The 25,973-nt window shown below is 37.1% G+C and overlaps 1 protein-coding gene across 2 annotated transcripts in view; it reads left to right on the top strand.

Moving 5' to 3' along the window:
• The window catches only part of LOC102976263 (guanylate-binding protein 6), a 27,018-nt gene extending 1,259 nt beyond the window's left edge, over positions 1-25,759 (top strand). The window contains exons 2-11 of one of the 2 annotated variants that reach the window (XM_007120063.4): positions 12,472-12,688; positions 13,489-13,616; positions 15,872-15,981; positions 16,184-16,380; positions 17,735-17,980; positions 18,954-19,234; positions 19,961-20,173; positions 21,090-21,192; positions 21,525-21,718; positions 22,639-25,759. In XM_007120063.4, coding sequence (XP_007120125.1) covers positions 12,499-12,688; positions 13,489-13,616; positions 15,872-15,981; positions 16,184-16,380; positions 17,735-17,980; positions 18,954-19,234; positions 19,961-20,173; positions 21,090-21,192; positions 21,525-21,718; positions 22,639-22,866 — 1,890 coding nt within the window. In that variant the 5' untranslated portion in view covers positions 12,472-12,498 and the 3' untranslated portion in view covers positions 22,867-25,759. The remainder of the gene's footprint in view (positions 1-12,471; positions 12,689-13,488; positions 13,617-15,871; positions 15,982-16,183; positions 16,381-17,734; positions 17,981-18,953; positions 19,235-19,960; positions 20,174-21,089; positions 21,193-21,524; positions 21,719-22,638) is intronic. The other variant, XM_007120065.4, reaches the window with a different exon arrangement.
• The last annotated feature ends 214 nt before the right edge of the window (positions 25,760-25,973 follow it).

Genomic DNA, 25,973 nt, shown 5'->3' on the forward strand with positions numbered 1-25,973 from the left:
TTTTTTTTTTTTTTTTTAGATTCCATATATAAAGTTGTTTGCAGTTGTTCCTCTCACATCTTCCTACAGCTTCCTTTAGTCTTCACTCTAAAGAGGGGACTGGACAATTGCAAAATTATAATGTAGCTGTTAGAGACCCATGTTTTCCTTTGTATTCTTTACTCCCCACACTGAAGAATTAGACAAAAGGAGATGGTGCAGGAGCAGTGTTTGAATTTGTTTGCTGCTTTGCTTGGATAAAAAAATTTTTATTTGTATACCTTGTTTCTTAGTAAACTAGAGTTCACAGACTATGTTCAAATGCACCCAATGGACCAACTTGTTCAGTGCAATTATTGTGGAGAAATCTCCATCTAAGTCAACAAACATGTACTGAAATCCTATTTTGTGTTGCATGCTATGCTCAGATATAAGCTTATAGTATTTAATTTTATTATCAAAACATTCTCCAGGCTGGACCTATAATTTTTCTCACATTACCCCTATAATTATCTTTTTTAAAAAATTTAATTTTATTTATTTATTTTTATACAGCAGGTTCTTATTAGTTATCTATTTTATACATATTAGTGTATATATGTCAATCCCAATCTCCCAGTTCATCCCACCCCCCCACCCCCCACAATCTTTAAGAACTTAGGTTTACGTAGGTGAGACTCCTTGTTAAAGGCCACATGAGTAGTAACTGATAGAGCTGTTCTTTCGGGGGTTTTTTTGTTTTTGTTTTTTTTTTGTATTTTTTTGATAGTATTAGATGCATCTTGAATATTTGACCTATAAATATAAAACTGAATATTTGAGATATTTGAATATAATATCATGTTTATATATTCTGATGATGAAACATGCATAGATATTATAGGAAACTTTTAATATAATAGCAATCAAAAATATGCCAGGAGACCCATGGTATAATTGTGCTTTTAATACTTAATTTTTCAAATCAAACTTTGCCTTGGAAACAGTGACAAGGAAATCCCATATTCTTTTCACCTAGATTTACCCAGTGGTGATCTTTTGCTAGATTTGCTTTCTCTCTCTAAATATATGTATATGTCTCTCAATGTAATATAAAATGATGTTTGCATTTTTATTCTTATTCTTATTCTCATTTCTGGGACTAAGTTGCAAAAAAACCTGACCCTTCTCAGCTAAATACTTCAACCTGAATCCCTTAAAATACAAGACATTCTCCTGTCTCCTGCCTTCTCTTCTTGAGAGGGAGGCTGCCTCCTTTTTATTGACCTCATTCCCACACAGCTGCTGCTTCTTCTACTTAACACTCGTCTATACCTGCAGGTAAAAGATGAGCACGTAGGATCACACCAGTGTTAGCACATTTTGGTGTGTGATGGTCACTTGAAAGCTTCCACTGGTTATTGATAAAGGAACTTACAGGATAACCAATGTCTTTGAAGAAGATTATTCTGCCAATTAATTGGTTGCAGTAGCATGGCACAGAGAAATAGATTGTCTGCTTTTTTTTTTAACTTTTTTATTGTGAAAAAATATGTTTAACATAAAATTTACCACTTTAACCATTTTAAGGGTACAGTTCAGTAGTACTAAGTACATTCACATTGTTGTGCAACTATCACCACTATCCATTTCCAGATATTTTTACCATCCCAAATGGGAACTCAGCACCCTTTAAATAAACAATAACTCCCCATTCCCTCTCCCTGCAGCTGGTGCTAGACACTCTTCTACTTACTGTCTATGCATTTGACTATTTTAGGTAGCTCATATAAGAGGAATCATATTATATTTTTCCTTTTGTGTCTGGCTTATTTCAATTAGAATAATGTCTCCAAGGTTCATCAATGTAACATATTAGAATTTCATTCTTTTTATAGCTGAATAATATTCCATTGTATGACTTGCCACATTTTGTTTATCCTTCATCCCTTGATGGACATTTGTGTTGTTTCACCTTTTGGCTATTTTAGATACTGCTGCTGTGAACATTGGTGTACAAATATCTGTTCAAGTCCCTGCTATTAATACTTTTGTTGTATATACCCTGAAGTGGAATTGCTGGATCAAATAGTAGTTCTATGTTCAATATTTTGGTGAACCACCATAGTGTTTTCCACAGTGGTTGCATCATTTTACATTCCCACCAGCAATGCACAAGGGTTCCAATTTTTCTACATCCTGGCCAGCACTTGTTTGCCTTTTTAAAAAAAATAATAGCCACCGTAATTGGTGTGAGGTGGTATCTCATTGTGGTTTTGATTTATATTCCCCTAATGATTAGTGATGTTAAGCATCCTTTGATGTGTCTATTGCCTATTTGTATATCTTTGGAGAAAAGTCTGTTCAGGTCCTTTGCCTATTTATGAATCACATTCTTTTTGCTGTTTTTTTTAAAAATTTTTATTTATTTAATTTATTTATTTTTGGGTGCGTTGGGTCTTCGTTGCTGCATGCGGGCTTTCTCTAGTTGCGGTGAGTGGGGGCAACTCTTCGTTGCGATGCGCAGGCTTCTCATTGTGGTGGCTTCTCTTGTTGTGGAGCACAGGCTCTAGGCATGCAGGCTTCAATAGTTGTGGCACGAGCACTCAGTAGTTGTGGCTCATGGGCTCTAGAGTGCAAGCTCAGTAGTTGTGGTGCAGGGGCTTAGTTGCCCCGCGGCATGTGGGATCTTTCTGGACCAGGGCTCGAACCCATGTCCCCTACCTTGGCAGGAGGATTCTTAACCACTGTGCCACCAGGGAAGCCCTTGCTGTTGTTTTTGAGTTGTAGGATTTCTTATACATTCTAGATGCTAATTCATTATCAGATGTGTGATATGCAAATACTTCTCTTATTCTGTTTTTTGCCTCGTTACTCTGTTGATGATATCTTTTGATGCTCAAAAGTTATTAATTTGGATGAAGTCTAAGTCATCATTTTTTCATTTTTTGCCCATGCCTTTGGTGTAACAGTCAAGAAATCATTGCCAAATCTTATATCATGAAGATTTTCCCCTATTTTTTTTTCTAAGAATTAAAAATTTTTTTTAGCTGTTGTGTTTAGATCTTTGATCCATTTTGAGTTAATTTTTATATATAGTGTTAAGGTAATGGTCCAACTTTATTATTTTGCAGGTAAATATCAAGTTTTCTCAGCAAAATTTGTTGAAAAGACTGTGCTTTCCCCATTGAATGTCTTGGCACTCTTGTCGAAAATTATTTGACCACATATGGGAGGGTTTATATCTGGACTCTTTATTCTTTTCTAGTGGTTTGTATTTCTGTCTTTATGCTAGTACCACACAGTTTTGATTTGTGTATCTCTGTAGTAAATTTTGAAATCAGAAAGTGTGATACATTTAACTTTATTTTCTTTCAAAATTGTTTTGTGTATTCAGGATTCCCTGAGATTCCATATTAATTTAAGAATGAAAAGTTTTTCTATTTCTGTGAAAAATATTGTTGGTATTTTGAAAGGGATTGCTTTGAATCTGTAAATCTCTTTTCTGGTATTGACATCAATATTAAATCTTCCAGTCCATGAACACTGGATGTCTTTCTATTTATTTATGATTTCTTTAATTTCTTTCAGCAATGTTTTATAGTTTTCATTGTACGTCTTTCACCTCCTTGGTTAAATTAATTCCTAAGTATTTTATTCTTTTTGGTACTGTTGTGAATGAAATTGTTTTCTTAAATTCCTTTTCATGTTTTTCACTGTTAATGTTTAGAAACACAACTGATTTTATGTGTTTATTTTGTATCTTTCAACATTGCTGGCTTCATTTATTTGTTCTAATAGTGTTCTTGAGAAATCTTTAGGGTTTCAACATATACAATAATGTCATCTGTAACAAATAATTTAACTCTTCTTTTCCTATTTGGATGTCTTTTTTTCTTTATCTTTTCTAATTGGTCTGGCTAGAACCTCAAATACTATGTTGAATAAAAGTGGCAGAAGCAGGCATCCTTGTCTTATTCTTGATCTTAGAGGAAAAGTTTTCAGTATTTTACCTATGAGTATGATGTTAGCTGTGAGTTTTTCACATAAGGCCTTTATTATGGTGAGGTAGTTTCTTTCTATTCCTAATTTGATGAGTGTTTTTTTATTAATTAATTAATTTATTTGGTTGCACTGGGTCTTAGTTGTGGCTCGCTGGCTCTTTAGTTGTGGCATGTGAACTCTTAAGTTGCAGCATGCATGTGGGATCTAGTTCCCTGACCAGGGATTGAAACTGGGCCCCCTGCAGTGTCTTAACCACTGCACCACCAGGGAAGTCCCTTGAAGAGTGTTTTTATTATGAAAGTGCATTGAATTTTGTCAAGTGCTTTTTCTGCATTGATTGAGATGATCATGTGATTTTTCTCCTTTATTCTCTTAATGTGGTGTTTTACATTGATTGTATGTGGAAACATCCTTGCATTTCAGGAATAAATACCACTTGGTCATGGTGTGCAATCATTTTAATATGTGGCTGATTTTGCTTTGCTAATATTTTGTTGAGAAATTTGCATCAATATTTATAAAAGATATTTTTCTGTAATGTTTTTCTCATAGTATATTTGTATGGCTTCGGTATCAGGGTAAAGCTTTTCTCATAGAATCAGTAAGGAAATGTTTTCTTTTCTTTAGATTTTTAGATGACTTAAGAAGAATTGGTATTAGTTATTTAAATGGTGGAAGTAATCAGTGAAGACATTTATTTCAGGGCTTTTCTTTGTTGGGAGGTTGTTTTGATTACTAACTCAATCTCCTTACTTGTTATAAATCTGTGTAGATTTCTTATTTCTTCATGATTCAGTCTTGGTAGGTTTGTGTTTCTAGGAATTTGTCCAATTCACCTAGCTTATCCAATTTGTTGGTGAACATTGTTCATAGTACTTTCTTATAATTTTTTTTTTCTATAGAATCTGTGCTAATGTGCCCACTTTGATATCTGTTTTTAGTAATATGTCTTCTCTTTTTTTCTTAGTCAATCTAGCTCAAGGTTTGTCAATTTTGCTGATCTTTTTGAAGAACCAATGCTTTTTTTTTTAAAATGTCATCTATTGCTTTTCTATTGTTTATTTTGCTTAATCTTTATTATTTCCTTCATTCTGCTAGCCCTGAACTTTGTTTCTTTTTCTCGTTACTTAAGTAGTAAACTTAGGTTGTTGATTTGAGGTTTTTTCTTTTTTATTGCAATCATTTACAGTTATAACTTTCCATCTTAGTATTGCTTTTGCTACATATTATAAGTTTTGTTGTGTTGTGCTTTCATTCTCATTTGTCTCTAAATATTAAGTAATATTTCTTGGAATTTCTTCTTTGACCCATTGGTTAAGAGTGTGTTTTTTATTTTCCACATACTTGTGAAGTTTCCAGTTTTACTCTGGCTATTAATTTCTAGTTTTATTCCACTGTGATCAGAAAAGATACTTTGTATGATTTCAGACTTTTTAAAATTTAAGATTTGTTTTGTGGCCCAAAATATTGTCTATCATTGGAAGTATTCCATGCACACCTGGGAAAATGTGTATTCTCCTGTTGTTAGATGGGAGTGTGCCATATATGTCTGTTAGGTCCAACTAATCTGTAGTGTTGTTCAAGTCCTCTATTTTGTTATTGATCTTCTGTCTGGTTTTTCTACCCATTATTGAAAGTAGGGTTTTAAAGTCTCCTATTATTCTTGAGTGCTCTGTTGCTCAATTCTGTCAATGCTTGCTTCATATATTTTGGAGCTCTGATGTTTGAGGCATATATATTTAGAATTGTTTTATATTCTAGTGACTTGACTCTTTTACCTGTTCATAATGTCCTTCTTTGTCTCTTTTAATAATGTTTGAAGTACATTCATTCTCTCTTATCTCATATAGGTATAACCACCCCACCTCTCTTTTCGTTGTGATTTGCATAGAATATCTTCTTCCATTCTTTCACTTTTAACCTGTGTGCGTCCTTAGATCTAAAGTGAGTTAGACAGCATATAGTTGGAGCACTTAAAAAAAAAAATCCATTCTGCCAATCTGTGCCTTTTCATTGGAGAGTTAATCCATTTACATTTGACTAGGGGGAGTTTTATCTATCTGCATTTAAAGTAAGTACAGATAAGAAAGAACTTATTTTTGCCATTTTGTTATTTATTTTCTATATGTCATTGCTTTTTGTTTCTCATTTTCTTCATTCTGCCTTCTTTTATGTTTAGTTGATTTTTTTGTAGTGACATATTTTGATTCCCTTTGCATTTCCTTTTGTGTATATTCTATAGATACTTTCTTTGTGATGGCTGAGGTGATTACATTAACACTCTTATAATATCTATTTTGAATAGATACCAACTTAAGTTCAAATGCATACAAAAACTCTACTTTTTCATTGCTCTTCCTTCCTCCCTTCACTGTATATTAGTGACAAAATTACATCTTTATATATTGTCTATCCATTAACATAGATTTATAATTTTTAGTATTTGTTTCTTATACACTGTAGAAAATAAACAGTGTAATTAAACCCCAAATTACAATAATGCAGGTTTTTATATTTACCGATAAATTCCCTTTCCCAGAGATCTTTCTGTATTCATATGGTTTTCTGGTTACTGTCTAGTGTCCTTTATTTCAACCCTTTAGCATTTCTACCAGGACAGGTCTAGTAGTAACGGATACCTCAGCTTTTCTTTATCTGGAAATGTCTTAAGCTCTACCTCATTTCTGAGAGCAGTTTTTATGGAAAGAGTTCTTTTTTCTTTAAAAAATTAAAAAAAAATTGAAGTATTGTTAATTTACAATATTGTGTTAGTTTCAGGCATACAGCATAATGATTCAGTATTTTTGTACATATTTTATTAAAGGTTATTATAAAACAATGAGTGTGATTTCCTGTGCTATATCCTTGTTCCTTATCTTTATCCTTGTTGCTTATCTATTTTATATATAGTACTTTTTATCTGTTAATCCTATACCCCTAATTTGTCCCTCTCCTCTTTTCTCTCCCCTTTGGTAACCACAAGTTTGTTTTCTACATCTGTGACTTTGTTACTGTATTTGTTTCTGAATATACATTCATTTGTATTATTTTTTAGTTTCCACACATAAGTGATATTATTTGTCTTTCTCTGTTTCACTTATTTCACTAAACACAATTTTCTCTAGGTCCATCCATATTGCTGTAAATGGCAGTATTTCATTCTTTTTAGTGCCAAATAATATTCCATTGTCTATATACTACAACTTCTCAATCCAGTCATCTGTTGATGGGCACTTGGGTTGCTTCCATGCCTTAACTATTGTAAATAACGCTGCTATAAACATTGGATTGTATGTATCTTTTTTGAATTAGAGTTTCCATTTTTTCTGGATATATACCCAGGCATGGGATTGCTGGATCATATGGTAGTTCTATTTTTTATTTCTTAAGGAATCTCTATGCTGTTTTCCTTAATGCCTACATCAATTTACTTTCCTACCAACTGTATGAGTGTTCCCTTTTCTCCACATCCTCTCCAATATTTGTCATTTGTTATCTTTTTTATGATAGCCATTCTGACTGGTGTAAGGTGATAGCTCATTGTGGTTTTGATTTGCAATTCTCTAGTAATTAGTGATGTTGGGCATTTCTTCATGTCCCTAATAGCCATCTGTATATCTTTGGAAAAAAGCCTACTCAAGTCTTCTGTGCACTTTTTGATTGAATTGTTTGCTTTTTGAGATTGAGTTGTATGAGTTGTTTGTATATTTTGGATATTAACCCCTTGTTGGTCACATCATTTGCAAATATTTTCTTCCATTCTGTAGGTTGTCTTTTCGTTTTGTTGATGGTTTCCTTTGCTATGCAAAAGCTTTTAAATTTAATTATGTCTCATTTGCTTTATTTTTGCTTTGATTTCTTTTGCCTTAGGAGACTGTTCTAAGTAAATATTGCTACAATTGATGTCAGAGTGTTCCACGTATGTTCTCTTCTAGGAGTTTCAAGGTTTCAGGTCTTACATTTAGGTCTTTAAACCATTCTGAATTTATTTATGTATGTGGTGTGAGGGAATATTTTAATTTCATTATTTTACATGTGGCTGTCCAGTTTTCACCACACCACTTGTTGAAAAGACTGTCTTTTCTGCATTGTATATTCTTTCCTCTTTTGTCTCAGATTAATTGACCACATGAGTGTGGGCTTATTTCTGGGATCTCTATGCTGTTCCATTGAGCTACGTGTTGTTTTTCTGTGCCAATACCATGCTGTTTTGATTACTGTAGTTTTGTCATGTAGTCTGATGGCTGGGAGGGTTATACCTTCAACTCTGCTCTTTTTTCTCAGGATTGCTTTGGCAATTCAGGATCTTTCATGGTTCCATATAAATTTTCAGATTGTTTGCTCTAGTTCTGTGAAAAATGCTTTGATAGAGATTGCACTAAATTTGTAGATTGCTTTGGGTAGTATGGCCATTTTAATAACATTAATTCTTCCAATCCAAGAGCACTGGATGTCTTTCCATTTCTTTGAATCATCTTCAATTTTCTACATCAATGTTTTATAGTTTTTGGAATATAGTCTTCAACTCCTTTGTTAAGTTTATTCCTAGGTATTTTATTTTATTTTTGATGTGATTTTAAATGAGATTTCTTTATCTTTCTAATATTTCTTTATTAGTGTATAGAAATGCAAGAGATTTCTGTATATTAATCTTGTATCCTGCAACCTTGCTGAATTCATTTATTAGTTCTAATAGTTTTTGGGTGAAGACTCTAGGGTTCTCTATACAGAGAGTATCATGTCATCTGCAAATAGTGACAATTTTACCTCTTCCTTTCCAATTTGGATACATTCTATTTCTTTTTCTTGTCTGAATGCTGTGGCTAGGACTTCCAATACTATGTTGAAGAGAAGTGATGAGAGTGGGCATCCTTTTCTTCTTCCTGAATTTAGTGGGAAGGCTCTCTCAAGTTTTCACCATTAAGTATTATGTTGGCTATGGGTTTCTCGTAAATGGACTTTATTATGTTGAGATATGCTTCTTCTATACCCACTTTGACAAGAGTTTTTATCATGAATGGATACTGAATTTTGTCAAATGCTTTTCCTACATCTAGTGAAATGATCATGTGATTTTTGTCTTTCCTTTTGTTAATGTGGCATAACACATTGATTTACCTGTATTGAACCATACTTGTGACACTGGAATGAATCCAACTTGATCATGGTGTATGATTCTTTTTATGTACTATTGATTTCAGTTTGTTAATATTTTGTTGAGGATTTTTGTATCTATATTCATCAAAGATATTGGCCTGTAATTTTCTTTCTTTTGGTGCCTTTGTCTGGTGTTGGTATCAGGGAAATGGTAACCTCATAGAATGAATTTGTGAGTGTTCCCTCCTCTTCAATTTTTGGAATTGTTAGAGAAAGATAGGTATAAGTTCTTTATATGTTTGGTAGCATTCCCCAGTGATGCCATCCAGTCCTGGATTTTTGTTTTATGGTAGTTTTTTTGTTTGTTTGCTTGTTTTTACAGATTCTATTTCACTTCTAGTGATCGGTCTGTTCAAATTGTCTGTTTTTTCTTGACTCAGACTTGGCAGTCTCTAGAAGTTTGTCAGTTTCTTCCAGGTTGTTCAATTTGTTGGCATATAACTATTCATAGTATCCATTTATGTTATTTTGTATTTTTTAGGTTGCAGTTGTTATTTCTCCTCTTTCATTTCTTTTTTTGTTTATTTGAGTCCTCTCTCTTTTTTTCTTGGTGAGCCTGGCTAGAGGTTTGTCAATTTTGTTTATCCTTTCAAAAAGCCAGCTCTTGGTTTTATAGATCTTTTCTATTGTTTTTTTGATCTCTATTTTTTTTTTTTTTGTGGTATGCGGGCCTCCCTCTTGTTGTGGCCTCTCCCGTTGCGGAGCACAGGCTCTGGACGCGCAGGCTCAGCGGCCACAGCTCACGGGCCCAGCCGCTCTGCGGCATGCGGGATCCTCCCAGACCGGGGCGCGAACCCGGTTCCCCTGTATCGGCAGGCGGACGCGCAACCACTGCGCCACCAGGGAAGCCCTGATCTCTATTTTATTTATTTCCTCTCTGATCTTTATTATTTCCTTCCCTCTTCTGACTTTGGGCTTTGTTTGTTCTTCTCTTTCTAATACTTTTAGGTGGTGGGTTGTGATGAATTGCTTCTTTCTTGTTGCTTTCAAGATTCTCTCTTTGTCTTTTGACAGTTTGATTATAATACGTTTCAGCATGGATCTCGCATTATTTATCCTATTTGAGTTGTTGAACTTCTTGCATTTGTAGATTGATGTCTTTCATCACATTGGGAATTTTTTAGTGATTATTTCCTCAAAGAATCTCTCTGCCCCGCCTCTCCCCTTATGCTTTAGTGACTTCCATAATGCATATATCTGTCTACTTGACAATAGCCCATAAATCTCTTAGGCTATATTACTTTAAATAATTCTTTCTTCCTTCTGCTCCTGAGACTTGATAACTTCAGATATCTTAGCTTTAAGTTTGCTGATTCTTTCTTTTGACTGCATAAGTCTGATCCCATCTAGAAAATTTCTAAATTCAGTTATTGTATTTTCGAGTTTCAGAATTTCTACTGGGTTCCTTTTTATTATTTTTATCACTTTGTAGATTTCAAAATTTTGTTCACATAGTGTTTTTCTTTTCTTTTTCTTTCTTTCTTTCTTTAGAAATGTGTGGATGGGATGGAGTTACAGCTTATTTATTTATTTATTTATTTATTTATTTAATTTTTGGCTGTCTCAGGTCTTCGTTGCGGCATGTGGGATCTTTGTTGTGGCACGCGGGCTTCTCTCTAGTTGTAGTGCGTGGGCTCCATAGCACATGGGCTCAGTAGTTGCACTGCACAGGCTCTCTAGTTGTGGTGCACAGGCTCCAGAGCACGTGGGCTCTGTAGTTGAGGCATGCAGCCTCTTTAGTTGTGACGCGCAGGCTCAGTAGTTGAGGCACATGGACTTAGTTGCCCTGCAGCATGTGAGATCTTAGTTCCCCGACCAGGGATCGAACCTGTGTCCCCTACATTAGAAGGCATATTCTTAACCACTGGACCACCAGGGAGGTCCCCACATATTGTTTTTCTGGTATTCTTTAGTTCTTTTTGTTTTCATTTAGCTTTCTGAGCATATTTAAGAAAGTTATTTCAAAGTCTTTGCCTAGAACACTTAGTGCATGTATTTCTTCAGGGGTGTTTCATACTACTTTATTTTTTTCCTTTAAATGCGCCACATTTTCTTTGTATGCCTTGAATGCACAAACATTTCTTTGTATGCCTTGTGATTTTTGTTTTGTTGTTGCTTTTGTTGAAAATTGGGCATTTATAAAAGCAGCTAACTTTCCCATTCTTCGCATACTGGTCTTGTGCCAAGGAATTCTTTCACTAAGCTGGCCCTTGGTTTTGAGGCTTGGGATTAAGCTAAGGAGAAACCATAAAGTCTTTTTAGGCTTTTCTGAGCATACATCTTCCCTGAGCCTGTGTGTGCCTTTTCAGTTTTCCCCTGTATGTGCTGCTTTTAAATATCTTAATTTCCCAAAGTGTCTCTCCTTGGGTCTTTTGATCATCTATTGTTTGTCTCCACCCTGAAAAGGAAAAATTCAATTTCTCCTCTCAACTTTCTATTCTCCATACTTCACTTCTGGTCACCACATATCTGGGCATTTTTTTCACACTAAGCACTTCTGACACTAATTTCCAAGAGTTAGTCCATACCCCAGAGGTTAAGGGCTCAGTCCCACGAGACTGCCCCCCAGTTCAAATGCCAATTGCAAGTCTAGGTTGTCACCTGGACTTCTAACTGGCTATACATTGGAGGTTCCCACCATCTCCTCTTTAGGTTCAATAATTTGCTAGGATGGTTTACAGAAATCAGGAAAAATAGTTTACTTACTAGATTATTGGTTTATTTAAAAAAGATACAACCCAGGAACAGCAAGATAGAAGAAATTCATAGAGAAAGGTAAGAAAGGGGTGTGGAGCTTCCGTGTCCCCTCTAGACATGCCATCCTTTGACCACCTCCATGTTAATCAATTCAGAATCCCTCTGAACCCTTTTAATTAGGGTTTTTCAGTTTTTTAAATGAAGTCTTCATTAAATAGGGATGGTTGATTAAACAATTAGTCATTGATGATTACGCAACTTTCGGCTCTTCTCTGATCCCCAGGGGTTGGGAGATGAAGCTGAATATTCCATGTCTCTAATAGCATGGTTGGTTCTTTTAAGTATGAGTTTAGGTGGGTATGTACTTTATGTATCATAGGGCTTGGTATATCTTAGGCCTTCAGTGTATAGTAACAATAACTTGAATTTTATTATTATTACTGAAGTAAAACTATAGAGAGTGATAATAGCCTGTGTTTCACTACAAACATCATCAGAGATTTGAGGGAATGATGGAGGAAAACCTCTGTAGTCTGCTAATTCTAGGTTAGCTTTCGTCTCATGGAACGTACAGAAATCTTACCAAGTCCAACGTTGACAAATGCTTGTATGACTCTGAGTTAGGGAATGCCTTTATAATCTTATTTCTACTAGGAAGCACTTCTAGGTTAGCAGGTTGCCATGGCATCTGGACCCAACATGATGGCCCCCATTTGTCTGGTGGAACATGACAATGATCTGCTGTCAGTGAACCAGAAAGCTCTACAGATTCTTGAGAAGATTTCTCAGCCATTGGTGGTGGTGGCCATTGTAGGACTGTATCGTACAGGCAAATCCTACTTGATGAACCGTCTTACAGGACAGAACCATGGTGAGTGTTGTGTACTTAGTCAGGATCCATTTGTTTGACTCCAGCTGATATCTCAGCCTCTTAATTTTCTTCCCTGGTCATGTGAAGGGAGAACCAAATTCCTCTCAATAAACCAACGTTTCACTTCTAATTCTCACCACTTAATCACTACCTTACTGTGATCTGTTGTCATATTTTTTGTTTTATTCCTATAAAACAAAATTTCTCCTATGTATGCTAAAAATCCTACCTTCTTCTACCTGCTTAAGTACTGGGCTCTTGCAATTGTGTCTTCTCTCTCTTGAAACACATTTTGGTTTTTTATGGAATATTCTCATCAACATATAAAGATGTTTCATTATCTATCATCTTAAAAATCCTTCCTGGACTTCATATCCTATTGTGGCTAATACCTCCCCCCCTTTTCAAAAATTATTTTGTCTGGCAAAAAATATAATCTCAATTTCTTTTTTACACTTTTTTACCTGCCCATATCTTACTGCAATCCACTTCTCTCTGCCTCTGAACCTCACCATTCTTTAAAAATACTCTTCTTATGGTTATCTGAGACCTCTGTTTTGTCTGATTCATGGATACCTCTTTGTCTCCTTGTTGATCCCTTGCTTGGCATCATTCTCACAATTAATATCCCCTCCTCCTTGAAATAGGTGACAGACAAAGTAGGACATTCTTGAGGAAATAGAGAAAGCACCATGTTGTATGCTGGGGTACTTACACTCCAGTAAGTCTGACTTTGTAGCCCCTGGGCTGCTTAGATTACCTGATGTAACTGAATGTTGCTTTCTCCACTCTCCTTGCAGGTTTCCCTCTGGGCTCTACAGTGCAGTCTGAAACAAAGGGCATCTGGATGTGGTGTGTGCCTCACCCTTCCAAGTTAGACCATACCCTGGTCCTTCTGGACACAGAGGGCCTGGGCGATGTGGAAAAGGTAAGGCAGAAAATCATAGATAAATCCTTTTTATTCTGGATTTTCTCCTTATTGCTTGATGATCACAGACATTAAGTGCTGTAGTCTACTTGTAAAGTCTAGAAATCACCTATAGTAAATGAGGCAGACTATGATTTGTTTGAATCTCACTTCTAGGTAAGGTATCATGGTATGTTAGATAAAATCTTTTATTTCTTGGCACTGTATGGATGACTTGATTACATTTAATAAATAACTGTTGAACAACTGAATTCTAGACCTTTGGACTCAGTACTGTAGATATCAGTGACCAAAATAAAGGTCCTGTCCTCAAAGAGTCTTTAGTCCAGTTGATAAGACCACACATATGCAGTCAGGTTTAATAAAGTATGATTGGTAAAGAAGCAGGTTGGAGAGAGGAAGAAGTGCTGTGTTGCAATCTCCAACTTCTGTCAATTCCATGTGAGCTCTAGGTTGAATGGTCCTTTTGAGTTATCCTGAGTTAGGACAAGGGTGTTGATAAATTATTGAAAGCCTGCTCTGGAAGCCTTTCTAATTAAGATGCCTGACACCTGAAGACTGTCTTTCACCAGCACTCCCAACAGCTGGGGGACTAAGTCCTTCAGTCTTGAAAGATGATCCAGGCAGCACCTCACAGTTTCCATAATTTACAGTTAAGTGTAAGGATACCTTGGTAAGAAAGTGGAGAAACATCAACCTGGGAGTGAGGAAAATTTTCTGATTCACCTTCTTAGCTACCAGATGAAGAATGTATTTGAGGGTTGGAGTTAAGAGATGAGTTTATATTTTCTATGATGAAGTTCATCAACTACTCACAGAGCATTGTAGAATGCTGTAAGATACCTCTGAATGTGCTGTTTCTATAAAGGCATGTGTTTGTCCTACAAGAATTTTTTAAGATGGATTTTTGGTATTTTAGCTTACTACTAACGGATGAAATAAATTATTTTTTTTCCACCTACTTTGAGACTTATTTGGAAATAGTATCTAAATTTCTATAGCTTTCTATTTCTTCCCAAAGGAGAATTAGAAATTCTGTATTTATTTTAAAATCATATATCAAGCAATGATATAGTCTTGTTGTTGAACTAATTTATTGTTTGTCATAAATACCACTTCTCCTTATCCTAATTGATTATTTTAAAAAATTGGGTTTTTGGGAAATAAAGTGATGAATAGACTATTTCCCCCCCAAACTCCCATATAGACTCTTCTTGACATGAATCACAGTTTTTGCATTTGTTCTAGGGAATAGCTTCACAACCGTTATAGTAGAAATGATCTTTGGGTTTATGCTATTACTTGGACAGTGCTATGATTTATACAAACAAATTAGCCTGGCCTTTAAGGCCCTTCATCAGGCTGCACTAGAGCTCAGATGTACTTCTCCACTCACCCTCTGCTCCAGTCAAATGAAATAACTCTATTTTCATTACAAGACCCCTGTATTCTCCCATGTCTAATTTTGCTTCTGTGAGTGTTTCTATCTATGGGACCACCTTCATTTCTTCAATTCCACATTCCACCAATTCTTTAATACTCAATTCAAGATTTTGAGGAAGCTTTCATATCATAGATTCTTTCTCCAACTTTCATAGCTCTATTCTTCCTTGACAAACATAAATTTAAATTTAATATTATAGCTATAAGTTCAACTGCTTATATACATTACTAAGATGTAAGCTTTTTATAGGTACTGTCATCTTTGTTGCATTTATTGTTATGGATGTTTGTCACTGCTTTGAAATAGGCATCTTGAAAGGAATAATTGTCATTTTTAACATGGTTTTTGAAATCTAAGAAACAGTGGGGAGCATTCAGTAACTTCCTGCAGATATTTATTGATTGGATATAATTTAAATACCCAGTTATGCCAACTGTGGTATATTTTATATGGGCTATGATTAATAAATATTTGTAGAATGAATAAGTGCTAACACTTACCATTGAATACATAATTACACACCAAGTACTATACTAGATTTTATGTATATGTTATTTTACTTCATCCAGTTGAGGGAAAAAAAGCACTATGAAGATAAGAACGATTTTATATATGAAAAAATTGGAAACATAAAAATGTCTTTGTAATTGTCAAAGCTGTTATCTGTATTTATGTTTCTCTTCAAACAATTTCTTTGCATGGTGAATATGTCAGCTGAAATAATAAATGAAACTATGATAGAATAAGTGTATGAATGAATTTCTAATTTAGGAGTAAACTCCTAAATCTCGTGTTCAAATGTGCTTTCTAGGGTGACCCTAAGAATGACTCGTGGATCTTTGCCCTGGCTGTGCTTCTATGTAGCAGCTTTGTCTACAACAGCATGAGCACCATCAACCACCAGGCCTTGGAGCAACTGCAGTATCCTTCCAGGAACTGAACCACCAAGCTTCACTGAGTTTTGGGGAATGGAGATAGAGTCAGTTTCTCCTTCCCTGTTATTTAGTTGCCTTTAGTGGAGTGGAGGGGACTCACGGCAAAAGAGAGTGATTATAATACTTTTTAATTAGGCAAATGTGGAAATTGTGTGTAGGGGTTTTCTTTTTCTTAACCAAGTTCCTAGTTATGTGACAGAGCTCACAGAACTCATCAGGGCCAAGTCCTCTTCACAACCTGATGTAGTAGAAGATTCCACAGAGTTTGTGAGTTTCTTTCCAGACTTTATCTGGACTGTACGGGATTTCACCCTGGAGCTGATGTTAAATGGTCACCCTATCACAGAAGATGAGTACCTGGAGAATGCCTTGAAGCTGATTCCAGGTATCAGAGCATGGCCTGGACAGTGGATGGTCCAATAGAGGGTGGGATCTACTACACACCGTCCACCATCTCTGGGGCTGCATTTGTATTTGAGACTAGATCAAAGTCTGTAGAAATTGTGGCTGGAAAGCGGATTGCAAAGCTCTAGCGACTGGAGTCTTAAGTTCTCTTAAGAAAAGTAAAGTGTAAGGTAAAGTGAAATTATTCAAAACCAATTTGCTTTTCATACCATTTGTAACTTAGCATCCAGATTACAATGGGTGCTAAATCTTCTAAAGACCAGACACTTGAGTTCCCTAATTTGGCTTCTGCTTTTTTTGTTGAGGAAAACAACTGACAAGATACTTGTTAGACATGAAATTAAAATGAAAAGTCAATCTAATGAAAAAAAAAAGTGCATTTCACATAGTTAGGTATTATTTTTCTCAAAGAGGGAACTTTCTAATCCTGTATAGTATATCATCTACAAAATGACTTTATGTTCTAAGTAATCCTGAAGAAGTGTGTGTCTTTTCAATCTATGCCTTTTCAATATTTACAATAACTTTTAGAACATTCATTTTACATTCCATATCCCAGCTTTCTCCTAATTCCCATATATTTACCCATGCTTTAATTACAAATTAATAAATTATTTTAATGGGTTACATTTACAGTGGGTATATCTGATGAAATCTTGAAAGATGTATCAATTCTGATTTATTCCTTTTTGTTTTCATTTTTCTATTTATGTTTTCTCAAAATATTTATTGAGAAATTGGCTAGGCGGGAGAAGACAACTGTCAGATCAAATATTATCCTTTATGTCAAAGAGGTTATTGATTAGTGGTGACATCTTAAAATTACATTTTAGGTACATTTACCCTTCAGTGTTTTTTACTAAAAATTAGCTAACTCTGTACCAATTATTTTTTAGCATCAAGATCATTTTCCCTAAATAATCTGGTGTCATTCCTAATATTCCTGATATTGTTCACTATCCCTTTTTTGTGGCTCTTCTTTTTAGTCCCACAGCTCAATTCCTACATGAGATTAAGTGGAGCAAAAAGTTACACTTGACCTTTCATTCTTTTAGCCATTAGTTCAGTAAACATCTAATAGACAACTACTCTACCATGTGCAGGTCTGAGGATACCAGCCATAGGTTTCTTTTACTGGATCAGAAGTCTCCCCAAATTTCTCTCCAGTTACATCAATGGTATAAGTTTGATGTGCATAGAAATACTGAATGTCTATGTTAAAGGAGTTATAAACATAGAAGACAGCAAAGATACATAAATCCCTGTCATAAAAACCATTAGCTCCCTTGTCCCAAGACTCTTCCCAGTCTAATCTCTGTTTTTCTGTCCCTCAGGCAAGAATCCCAAAGCCCAAGCATCAAATCTACCCAGAGAGTGTATCAGGCATTTCTTTCCAACACGGAAATGTTTTGTCTTTGACCGGCCAACAAATGCCAAAGAACTTCTAGCTGACATTGAGAATGTGTCTGAAGACCAACTGGATCCTAAATTCCTGGAACAAACAAGCAATTTCTGTTCTTACATCTTCACCAATGCAAAAACCAAGACCCTCAGAGAGGGAATCACAGTCACTGGGAACCGTGAGACTCTTTTTCCCATTTCCGTGGGACCACTGAATATTTTATATGTGTGTTTTTCAGTAGTTTTGTTTGATTCCGTATGGAATTTAGGTTTTGCAGACATTCATACTCCATGAAGAAATGTGTATATTTTATACTTATCTTACTTTCGGAGATTTAAAAATCCCTCCCCTAGGGGCTTCCCTGGTGGCGCAGTGGTTGCGCGTCCGCCTGCCGATGCGGGGGAACCGGGTTCGCGCCCCGGTCTGGGAGGATCCCACATGCCGCGGAGCAGCTGGGCCCGTGAGCCATGGCCGCTGAGCCTGCGCGTCCGGAGCCTGTGCTCCGCAACGGGAGAGGCCACGGCAGAGGGAGGCCCGCATACCACAAAAACAAACAAACAAACAAATAAAAATAAAAATCCCTCCCCCAAACTGCAAGTTTTGTCACTGAAATCTGTGGCTTCCACTTATCTGAAAAATTCCTACACTAAGAAAAAAATTCACTATCTGGGTATAAAAACAAAATTCCATTTTCTCAGGGGAAGTCTTGTATAGTAAGTGTTCTTCACAAGGAGAATACAAAAAATATTTTGGGAGTTTACAGTGGTCCAAAAATAAATATTAGCCCATAAATCACTGAAAAATCCATTAAAAGCCTCAGAATTGGGAATAAGTATAATCTGATATAATCTGATATACCCTGTCTCATCTCAATACCTCTGTAATCTATCTTGCTTTCAATATTTCAGATATCCCCTAGTATTTTACATACAGGTAAATTTTTAATTTTTTTCAGCCCTGTGGGCTGGAAAACCATAAAAATGAAGAGTCAGTAGGAAAATGAAGGGAGGGATAGCAGAAGGGGGAAGTGATGTGTGTGTGTGTGTGTGTGTGTGTGTGTGTGTGTGTGACCTTAGAAATGTAGCCTCAGAATCCTGGTGCCTATTGACTGATAACTTAATATTTATCCCTTAAATGTCCGGCCTATTCAGGTCTGAGGACTCTGGTTGTGACCTACGTGGATACCATCAATTCTGGAGCTGTACCTTGTTTGGAGAACGCAGTGACAACTCTGGCCCAGCTGGAGAACTCAGCGGCTGTGCAGAAGGCAGCTGACCACTACAGTGAGCAGATGACCCAGCAACTGAGCTTCCCCACGGACACGCTCCAGGAGCTTCTGGAGGTGCACGCAGCCTGTGAGAGGGAAGCCATTGCAATCTTCATGGGGCACTCCTTCAAGGATGAGAATCAGGAATTCCAGAAGAATCTTGTGGTAATTTCTCTTAGTATTTACTATTTGTCCCCTCCTCTTGAAGAAGGGGAGAATATGACAGAATGAAGAGGCATCTGTCAAAAGCCTAGCAGAGCCTTTACTGAACCCATGGCTCATCCCTCTCTCAAGGATAAAGTAGTCTGTGTTCCCATCAGGGATAGGGCTTCAAAGGACTACATTTCCTTCTTTTTTCTGCCAAACCTCAGGCAATTTATCTGGAAATGTCTCTCATCTCTGATGTAAAATCAGTATAGATATCTTCATAAAGTAAATACTTCTGTGGATACCAAGGCTGTCCAGAGCACCCAAAAGTCATTCTTAAGCTGGTTTCTTTTCCTGTGAACACATTCCCATGACCAGCAACCAAAATTTCTCTTATCAGCCCCTCATTCCAGGCCATTTTCAACTTAGGTTGCTCCTTGTATCACTGAATATAGAATCACTGAATGTTGCAGCTGCAAGGAACCACAGAGATTAGATAATGTAACTCCAACATTTCAGATGAAGAACCTGAAGGGAGGCTAAAAAACTTTCCTATGGTCTTACAGAGAGTTTTCAAGATTGTGAGTAGATCAAATCTTGTGATTGCTATTTTATTCCCTGTACTCCAACAGAATGCTTTTCTCATGAGGACCACAGTCAGACCAATCCTTCTACCAGATTCCTTGGAAATTTATCTCCTCTGTTCCTTGCTTCTGGTGACATCCCTCTACATTTCCCTTGCAGGAAATCATAAAGGATAAGAAGGAGGGTTTCTTGCTGCAGAATGAACAGGCATCTGTCAAATACTGCCAGGCTAAACTTGATGAGCTTTCCAAGGCCCTAATGGAAAGTATTTCAGAAGGCAATTTTTCTGTTCCTGGAGGTCATGAACTCTACGTGAAAGCAAAGGAAATGCTTAAAAGGGACTATTGCCAAGTGCCCAGGAAAGGAGTGAAGGTGAGGAATAAGGGGAGCATGAGGAGTCTACAGAACAGAGTCAAGGGGGTCTTCTGAAAATCTGAGAGCACAGCACTAGGTGTGGGTAATGAGAGAGCATGGGCATATCATGACAGCTTTAGCTCTTGAGGTCCATACAATGTTCTTTATTCCTGAGGAGAAATGTCCATTCCCAAAAAGTGACTATGGATTTCTAAAATTCACGAGACAGAACAGAAATTGTTCACTTCTTCATCCAACAACATGCTTTTTGATGTGCCAAGTGCAGATGATTTACAAATCAGAGTCTTTGTACTCAAGGCTGATCACAAGAGAGGAAGTCCAATACACAGACAATTGCATACAAAGTTATAACACTTGTGAACCTGTGAAAATGGGCTACATAGGTGATAGTAACAAATGTAATAATAAAAAAGTAATAATGATAATAAGAATGCAGCTGACATATTTTGAACTGTTATTGCCTATAGCCATAATGCTAAGCTCCTTCACTGGACTCTTTAATCCTTCAAATAACATTAAGAAGCATCTACACTTATTGTCAGCATTTTAAAGATCTGAACAGAGAGGCTTAGTGGGTTAAACTAACTTGCCTAAAGTTACAGACAGCAAGTAGTGGAGGAAAACAGCAGCACATTTTAGAGGCAGTATTTCACATTGGGAAGAGAAATATATAAAAGCCCCAGAGATCCTGGGTTTGTAGAACTGAACATAGTTCTGACTGGCTGGAATCTGGAGTGGGTAGAAGGAAGTAGCACAGGACTAGATACTGGAGGAAGACAGGTCACTCTAAGGAGCTTAGGCTTGTTGTAGTGAATTTTAAACATGAAGCAAAAATTACATGGACATACTTGTTTTTGCAGCACTAATCTCCTCAATGGAATTGTAAGTTCTGTGCTCCTTCTTGGTTCCTCAGGCAAACGAAGTCCTCCAGAGCTTTCTGCTGTCACAGGTGGCAATAGAGAAATCCATCCTGCAGGCAGATAAAGCCCTCACTGATGGGGAGAAGGCTGTAGTAGGTACGGAGAAGGGCTCTGGTGGTCCTGCAGTTCCCTCTGACAGGTGTGAGAGCAAAACCTTCCTGATAACAAGGAGCCTCTTCTCCATCTGTGGAACAACTCTGCTACGTCCAAAAACAGCAAGGGGAGTTGTGGTTGAATGTGGCTAGATGTCAGCCAGACAGAGCCTCTCCCATCACATTCTGAAATGTGCTCTTGGTGGTGTGGACACGGGGGGGCGGATTTCAAAGATTTCCTACCTCCCTTTCCAATTTTATTTGGTCGCTGAGGTCAGGAGGGTAGAGATCAGTCCTTACCTTACTTTCATCCTCTCTAAAACCTTCTTGGGGCAGAGGAGCGGGCCAGGAGGGAGACAGCTGAGAGGGACCAGGAGCTGCTGAAACAGAAACTGCAGGAGCAGGGGCAGAAGATGGCAGCACAAGAGCAGAGTCTCCAGGAAAACATAGCCCAGCTGACGGAGAAGCTGGCGAAGGAAAGAGAAAACCTACTGAGAGAGCAGAATATGATGTTGGTGCATAAGCTGAAGGTGGGTCAGGCCATGGCCTTAGGAGTGTCTGACGGTCATTACCCTTGTACATCAGGAAGGGATGGGCGAAGGTTACAGCAAGATTATGGAGAGAAGCACCACTGCCATTTACTACTTGTGATTTATTAAAACCCTGAAGCCTTTGAATCCTTCTAAAGCCTTTGAATTCTACTCTATAAGTAGACTTTGGCGAGTTCAGCATGATTATGGCCCCTCCAGTCCCTTGGAGAATATAAATAGTGTTTGGGTATCCATTTTGAGAATTTTAAAATTAAACAGATATTCCAACAACATGTATTTAATATGAGCAGCAACTGGTTTGCTTTACCAGGATCACCACCAATTACCAGGAACCTTGCTACCACCCAAAGACCCTGAGGTAGATCTATGCTGCCCTAAAACTATCGGAAATGTCCAGACTTAAAAACATAGAGAGGCAACGGCTTCTAAACTTGCTGCATTGTCTCCAGGTGTGGATAGATACCCAAGCTATCATGTGGCATAGAGGGAATTCTCTCACTGTCCATCTGGATGTGTTTATAACAGATTTCTATGATTTGGGTGACTGCACCATCCTGAGTGGAACTGAGAATTAGTGCAATCAGACCAAGGTTACCTCTCACCTCTCGTTTTTTGACTGGAACATATATTTGTCCTCATGTCAGGCCTAGCTTTTTGGCAAAACCCAATGGTATGTGAATATTAGTAAGGCTGTAAACTATACTTTCTCTTAGTGTTCAGGTCCAAACCAGTAGATATTCTGTGTTACAAAATTCTCCTTTCATGACTGAGTAAGAAAGAACAATTTTAGGAGTGAAACAAAGATAGTTTGACAGTTTTAAAGTTTGACAAAATGTAATCCTTGAAAAAAAATGAGGATTTAAAAAGTTTTACTTCCCTTCTCACTTTTTTTTTTTTAGATCCAGGAAGCTCTGCTTAAAGAAGGATTTAGAAAGAAATCTGAGGAGATGAACGCAGAGATAAATCATTTGAAAAATATGATTGATAATACTAAAGATGATGATACTCCCTGGCTGGCACTAGCCTTGGACAAATTTGGCAAAGAGCTCTCTTCACTATTGTGCACTCCAGGCAAACTTCTTGGTCATATTGTGAGTGGTGTGAGCTCTCTATTTAAAAAGAAGTAGCTCTCCTTTTAAAGAAATTATAGATACATAATATAGGTACATGTTCTGGCCTATGTTTGGTGTGAATGCTTTTCACTTTCATTCAGCAAATCTTTAGATATAAAAGTGGTTACTAGAAAATATCAATGCCTGGCCCACATTAGATAGAATAAATGCATGGACACTTTGATATAGCATGTTCACTTTTAGGAAATATATGTGTGCAAAATCATATATATGTATATATACATACATACATACAAGAGGCCTGTTGAGGCATCCCTTTTAATGGCAAAAGATTGGAAACTACTTAAATGTCCATCTATATAAATTGGTAATATACATTTTCCATGTATTCCATATACTGGAATACTATGTAGCCAGTAAATAAATTGACAGTGGAGGTTTATATGTATAAATATAGAACAACCTTGAAGATATATAGTAGAGTGAAAAAAATGAGGTACAAAACAATTTGTATAATCTGTTCACCATAAAAAATGCAATTATTATGTGCACTCATATATATGTACACATAGAACGCCTCTGGAAGATTCATTAGAAAGTGGTATCATTGGTTCCTTCTGGGGAGAACAGCTTGGCATTAGGGATGGAAGGGACACATACTTTTCATTATATCCTCTGTCTTTTCAATTTTGTAAAGAAAGCTTGTATTATCATTTCTCAAATAACAAAACATAAAGTATAATACTAAAAATGATAATAAATGGAATGTGAAATTGACTATTAGATGGTGAAATTGCTCATTGCTTCTAGAAATGACATCAGTCTGTTCAATGAGTTGGATCAGAATACTAGAAAGCATAAAATTTGCATCCTAATCTTGTTTTCACTTTGGCTTTGTTTTTAATCCCTTATATTTCTTCCAAAAGAAGATATAAACTTTCCTGTTACCCCTTGAAATCTCAGCTAGAGGAGCCTTCACTTCCTCTCTTTGAGTTCCACTTCTAAGGTATTGGAAGAAAATTACTAAACATTAAGAATATGCATTGGTGAGAGGAATCCCATCATTCTTGAATGTTCATTGATGGACTCTCTGCTGCAGGCAAGGGCCAAAGACGTGATGTATCATTGAAGAACTGGATGCCCTGATGGTACTGGGGATTATAGACCCTGACGCATGGAGGCCACCTGTTAGCATTTAAACATCAGAAGCCCAAGTACATACCATAGTGATGAGAATCATGGTTTGTCTTAGCTGAGGCTGCTATAACAAAATTACCGTAGACTGGGTGGCTAAGACAAGAATGTTTATTTTTCCCCGTTTCTGGAAGCTGTAAGTCCAAAAGCACGTGCCAGCACTGTTGGGTTGTTGGTAAGGGTCCTCTGGCAGCTTTACAGATGGCAACTTTCTTACTGTGTCCTCACATTTTTGGGAAAGGGAGAAGGCGGGGAGAGAACCTCATGATTTTTTGTTATAAGGGCACTAATCAGATTCATGAAATCCCCATACTCATTACCTAATTTCCTCCCCAAAGGCCCACTTCCAAGTACATTGGAACATTGGAAGTTAGGGTTTCCTCAAATGAATTTTGGAGAACACAAGCATTCAGTCTATAACGTGGTTGGAGTGGCAGCCAGCTGGACCTGAGCAGAGAAAATTCTGAATATGGCAAATAGAACAGGGTGTCTGTAGAGTCAAAAGGGAGGGGAAGAAACAATCAAATGGAATCGAGGATGTTTACCAGGAAGCTGAGAGGTAGCCTCGATAAAAAAGACACAGCCTTGATCTAAACCAATTTCAGATCATGAACCTATCACCTGGAGGAGAGTGCAGGATCCCAAGAGAAAGGACTCTGCAACTCTAGAACAAGGTTAAATGATAATGATTTCCCCAGTCCCCCTCCTGGGGGACCTCTGGAAATTCACTTGGTACCTGTGTGCTGGGAAATGGGAATGCCCAAACGTTTCGATGACTCTTGGAATCAGGATCCAAGTTTGCAGTGATACTCAGGTCCTGAAGAGACTTCACAGTCTCCCTGTTAAAGTAGAGGCACACAGGATCCTGGTAATAAATGCAGTCTTGGCTCAGGTGCAATGCAACTAATTTGGTCTAGTATTTGTTTTCAAATAAAAGTAAAGTTCATCTGAGGACAGAAACCATTACATATTTTTCTGTACATCTTCATAGAGTATGTTTAGGCACAGAATGAGTGTACTACATAAGAATCTGCTGGAAAAACAAAAGACTAACACGTGTGACTTATCAATTGCCAGATTTCTATGAACACTCGAAGGGTCTTTGGTAATAGATAGTTCGGATTTTACACGCTAGATTAAGGTCTCTAAGGTGACCCTTTAAGCCTTTAAGGTCTTAAAGGCTAGCAGAGCAAAAGAAACTTTTCTGCTGTCGTCTCCTCCTCGGTGACTTCATGTATCACAGTCTCTGTGCCTCTGCAGTGATGTTAACACGTCTTCACTGGAGATTTTAAATGACTCTATCCAGTTGTGGCTTCAAGTGTTCAGAACGAAGAATGGCTTTGACTTTTAAGGAAGAAACCATATAGTAATGAATATGTGGCCAATAAATGGTAGGCTTTAATGAAAAAGCAAACTGTTCTATAGAAATATTGTATATCTGTTCTCATTGAGAGCTTGAATTAAGCAGATGTTCTAATCCCTTAGACTAGAGACACCCCAAATTGAAGAACAAAAAGAAGTCTTGACTTTTTAGATTTGACATATAAGGGACATCATACAGTACTTGTCTTTCTCTGTCTGACTTATCTCACTTAGCATAATGGGATCAAGGTCCATCCATGTTGTTGCAAATGGCAGAACATCCTCCTTCCCTGTGGCTGAATAATATTCCATTGTGTATATGTACCACTTCTTTTTTATCCATTCATCTGTTGATTAGTGTTTAGGTTGTTTTCATATCTTGGCTATTGTGAATAACAGTGCAATAAACATGAGAGTACAGATATCTCTTTTTTTGTGTGTGTGTGTGTGTGGTATGCGGGCCTCACACCGCTGCGGCCTCTCCCGCTGCGGAGCACAGGCTCCGGACGCGCAGGATCAGCGGCCATGGCTCACGGGCCCAGCCGCTCCGCGGCATGTGGGATCCTCCCATACCGGGGCGCGAACCCGGTTTCCCTGCATCGGCA

The sequence above is a fragment of the Physeter macrocephalus genome, chromosome 4 (genome assembly GCF_002837175.3).
Source record: "Physeter macrocephalus isolate SW-GA chromosome 4, ASM283717v5, whole genome shotgun sequence".
NCBI lineage: Eukaryota > Metazoa > Chordata > Mammalia > Artiodactyla > Physeteridae > Physeter > Physeter macrocephalus.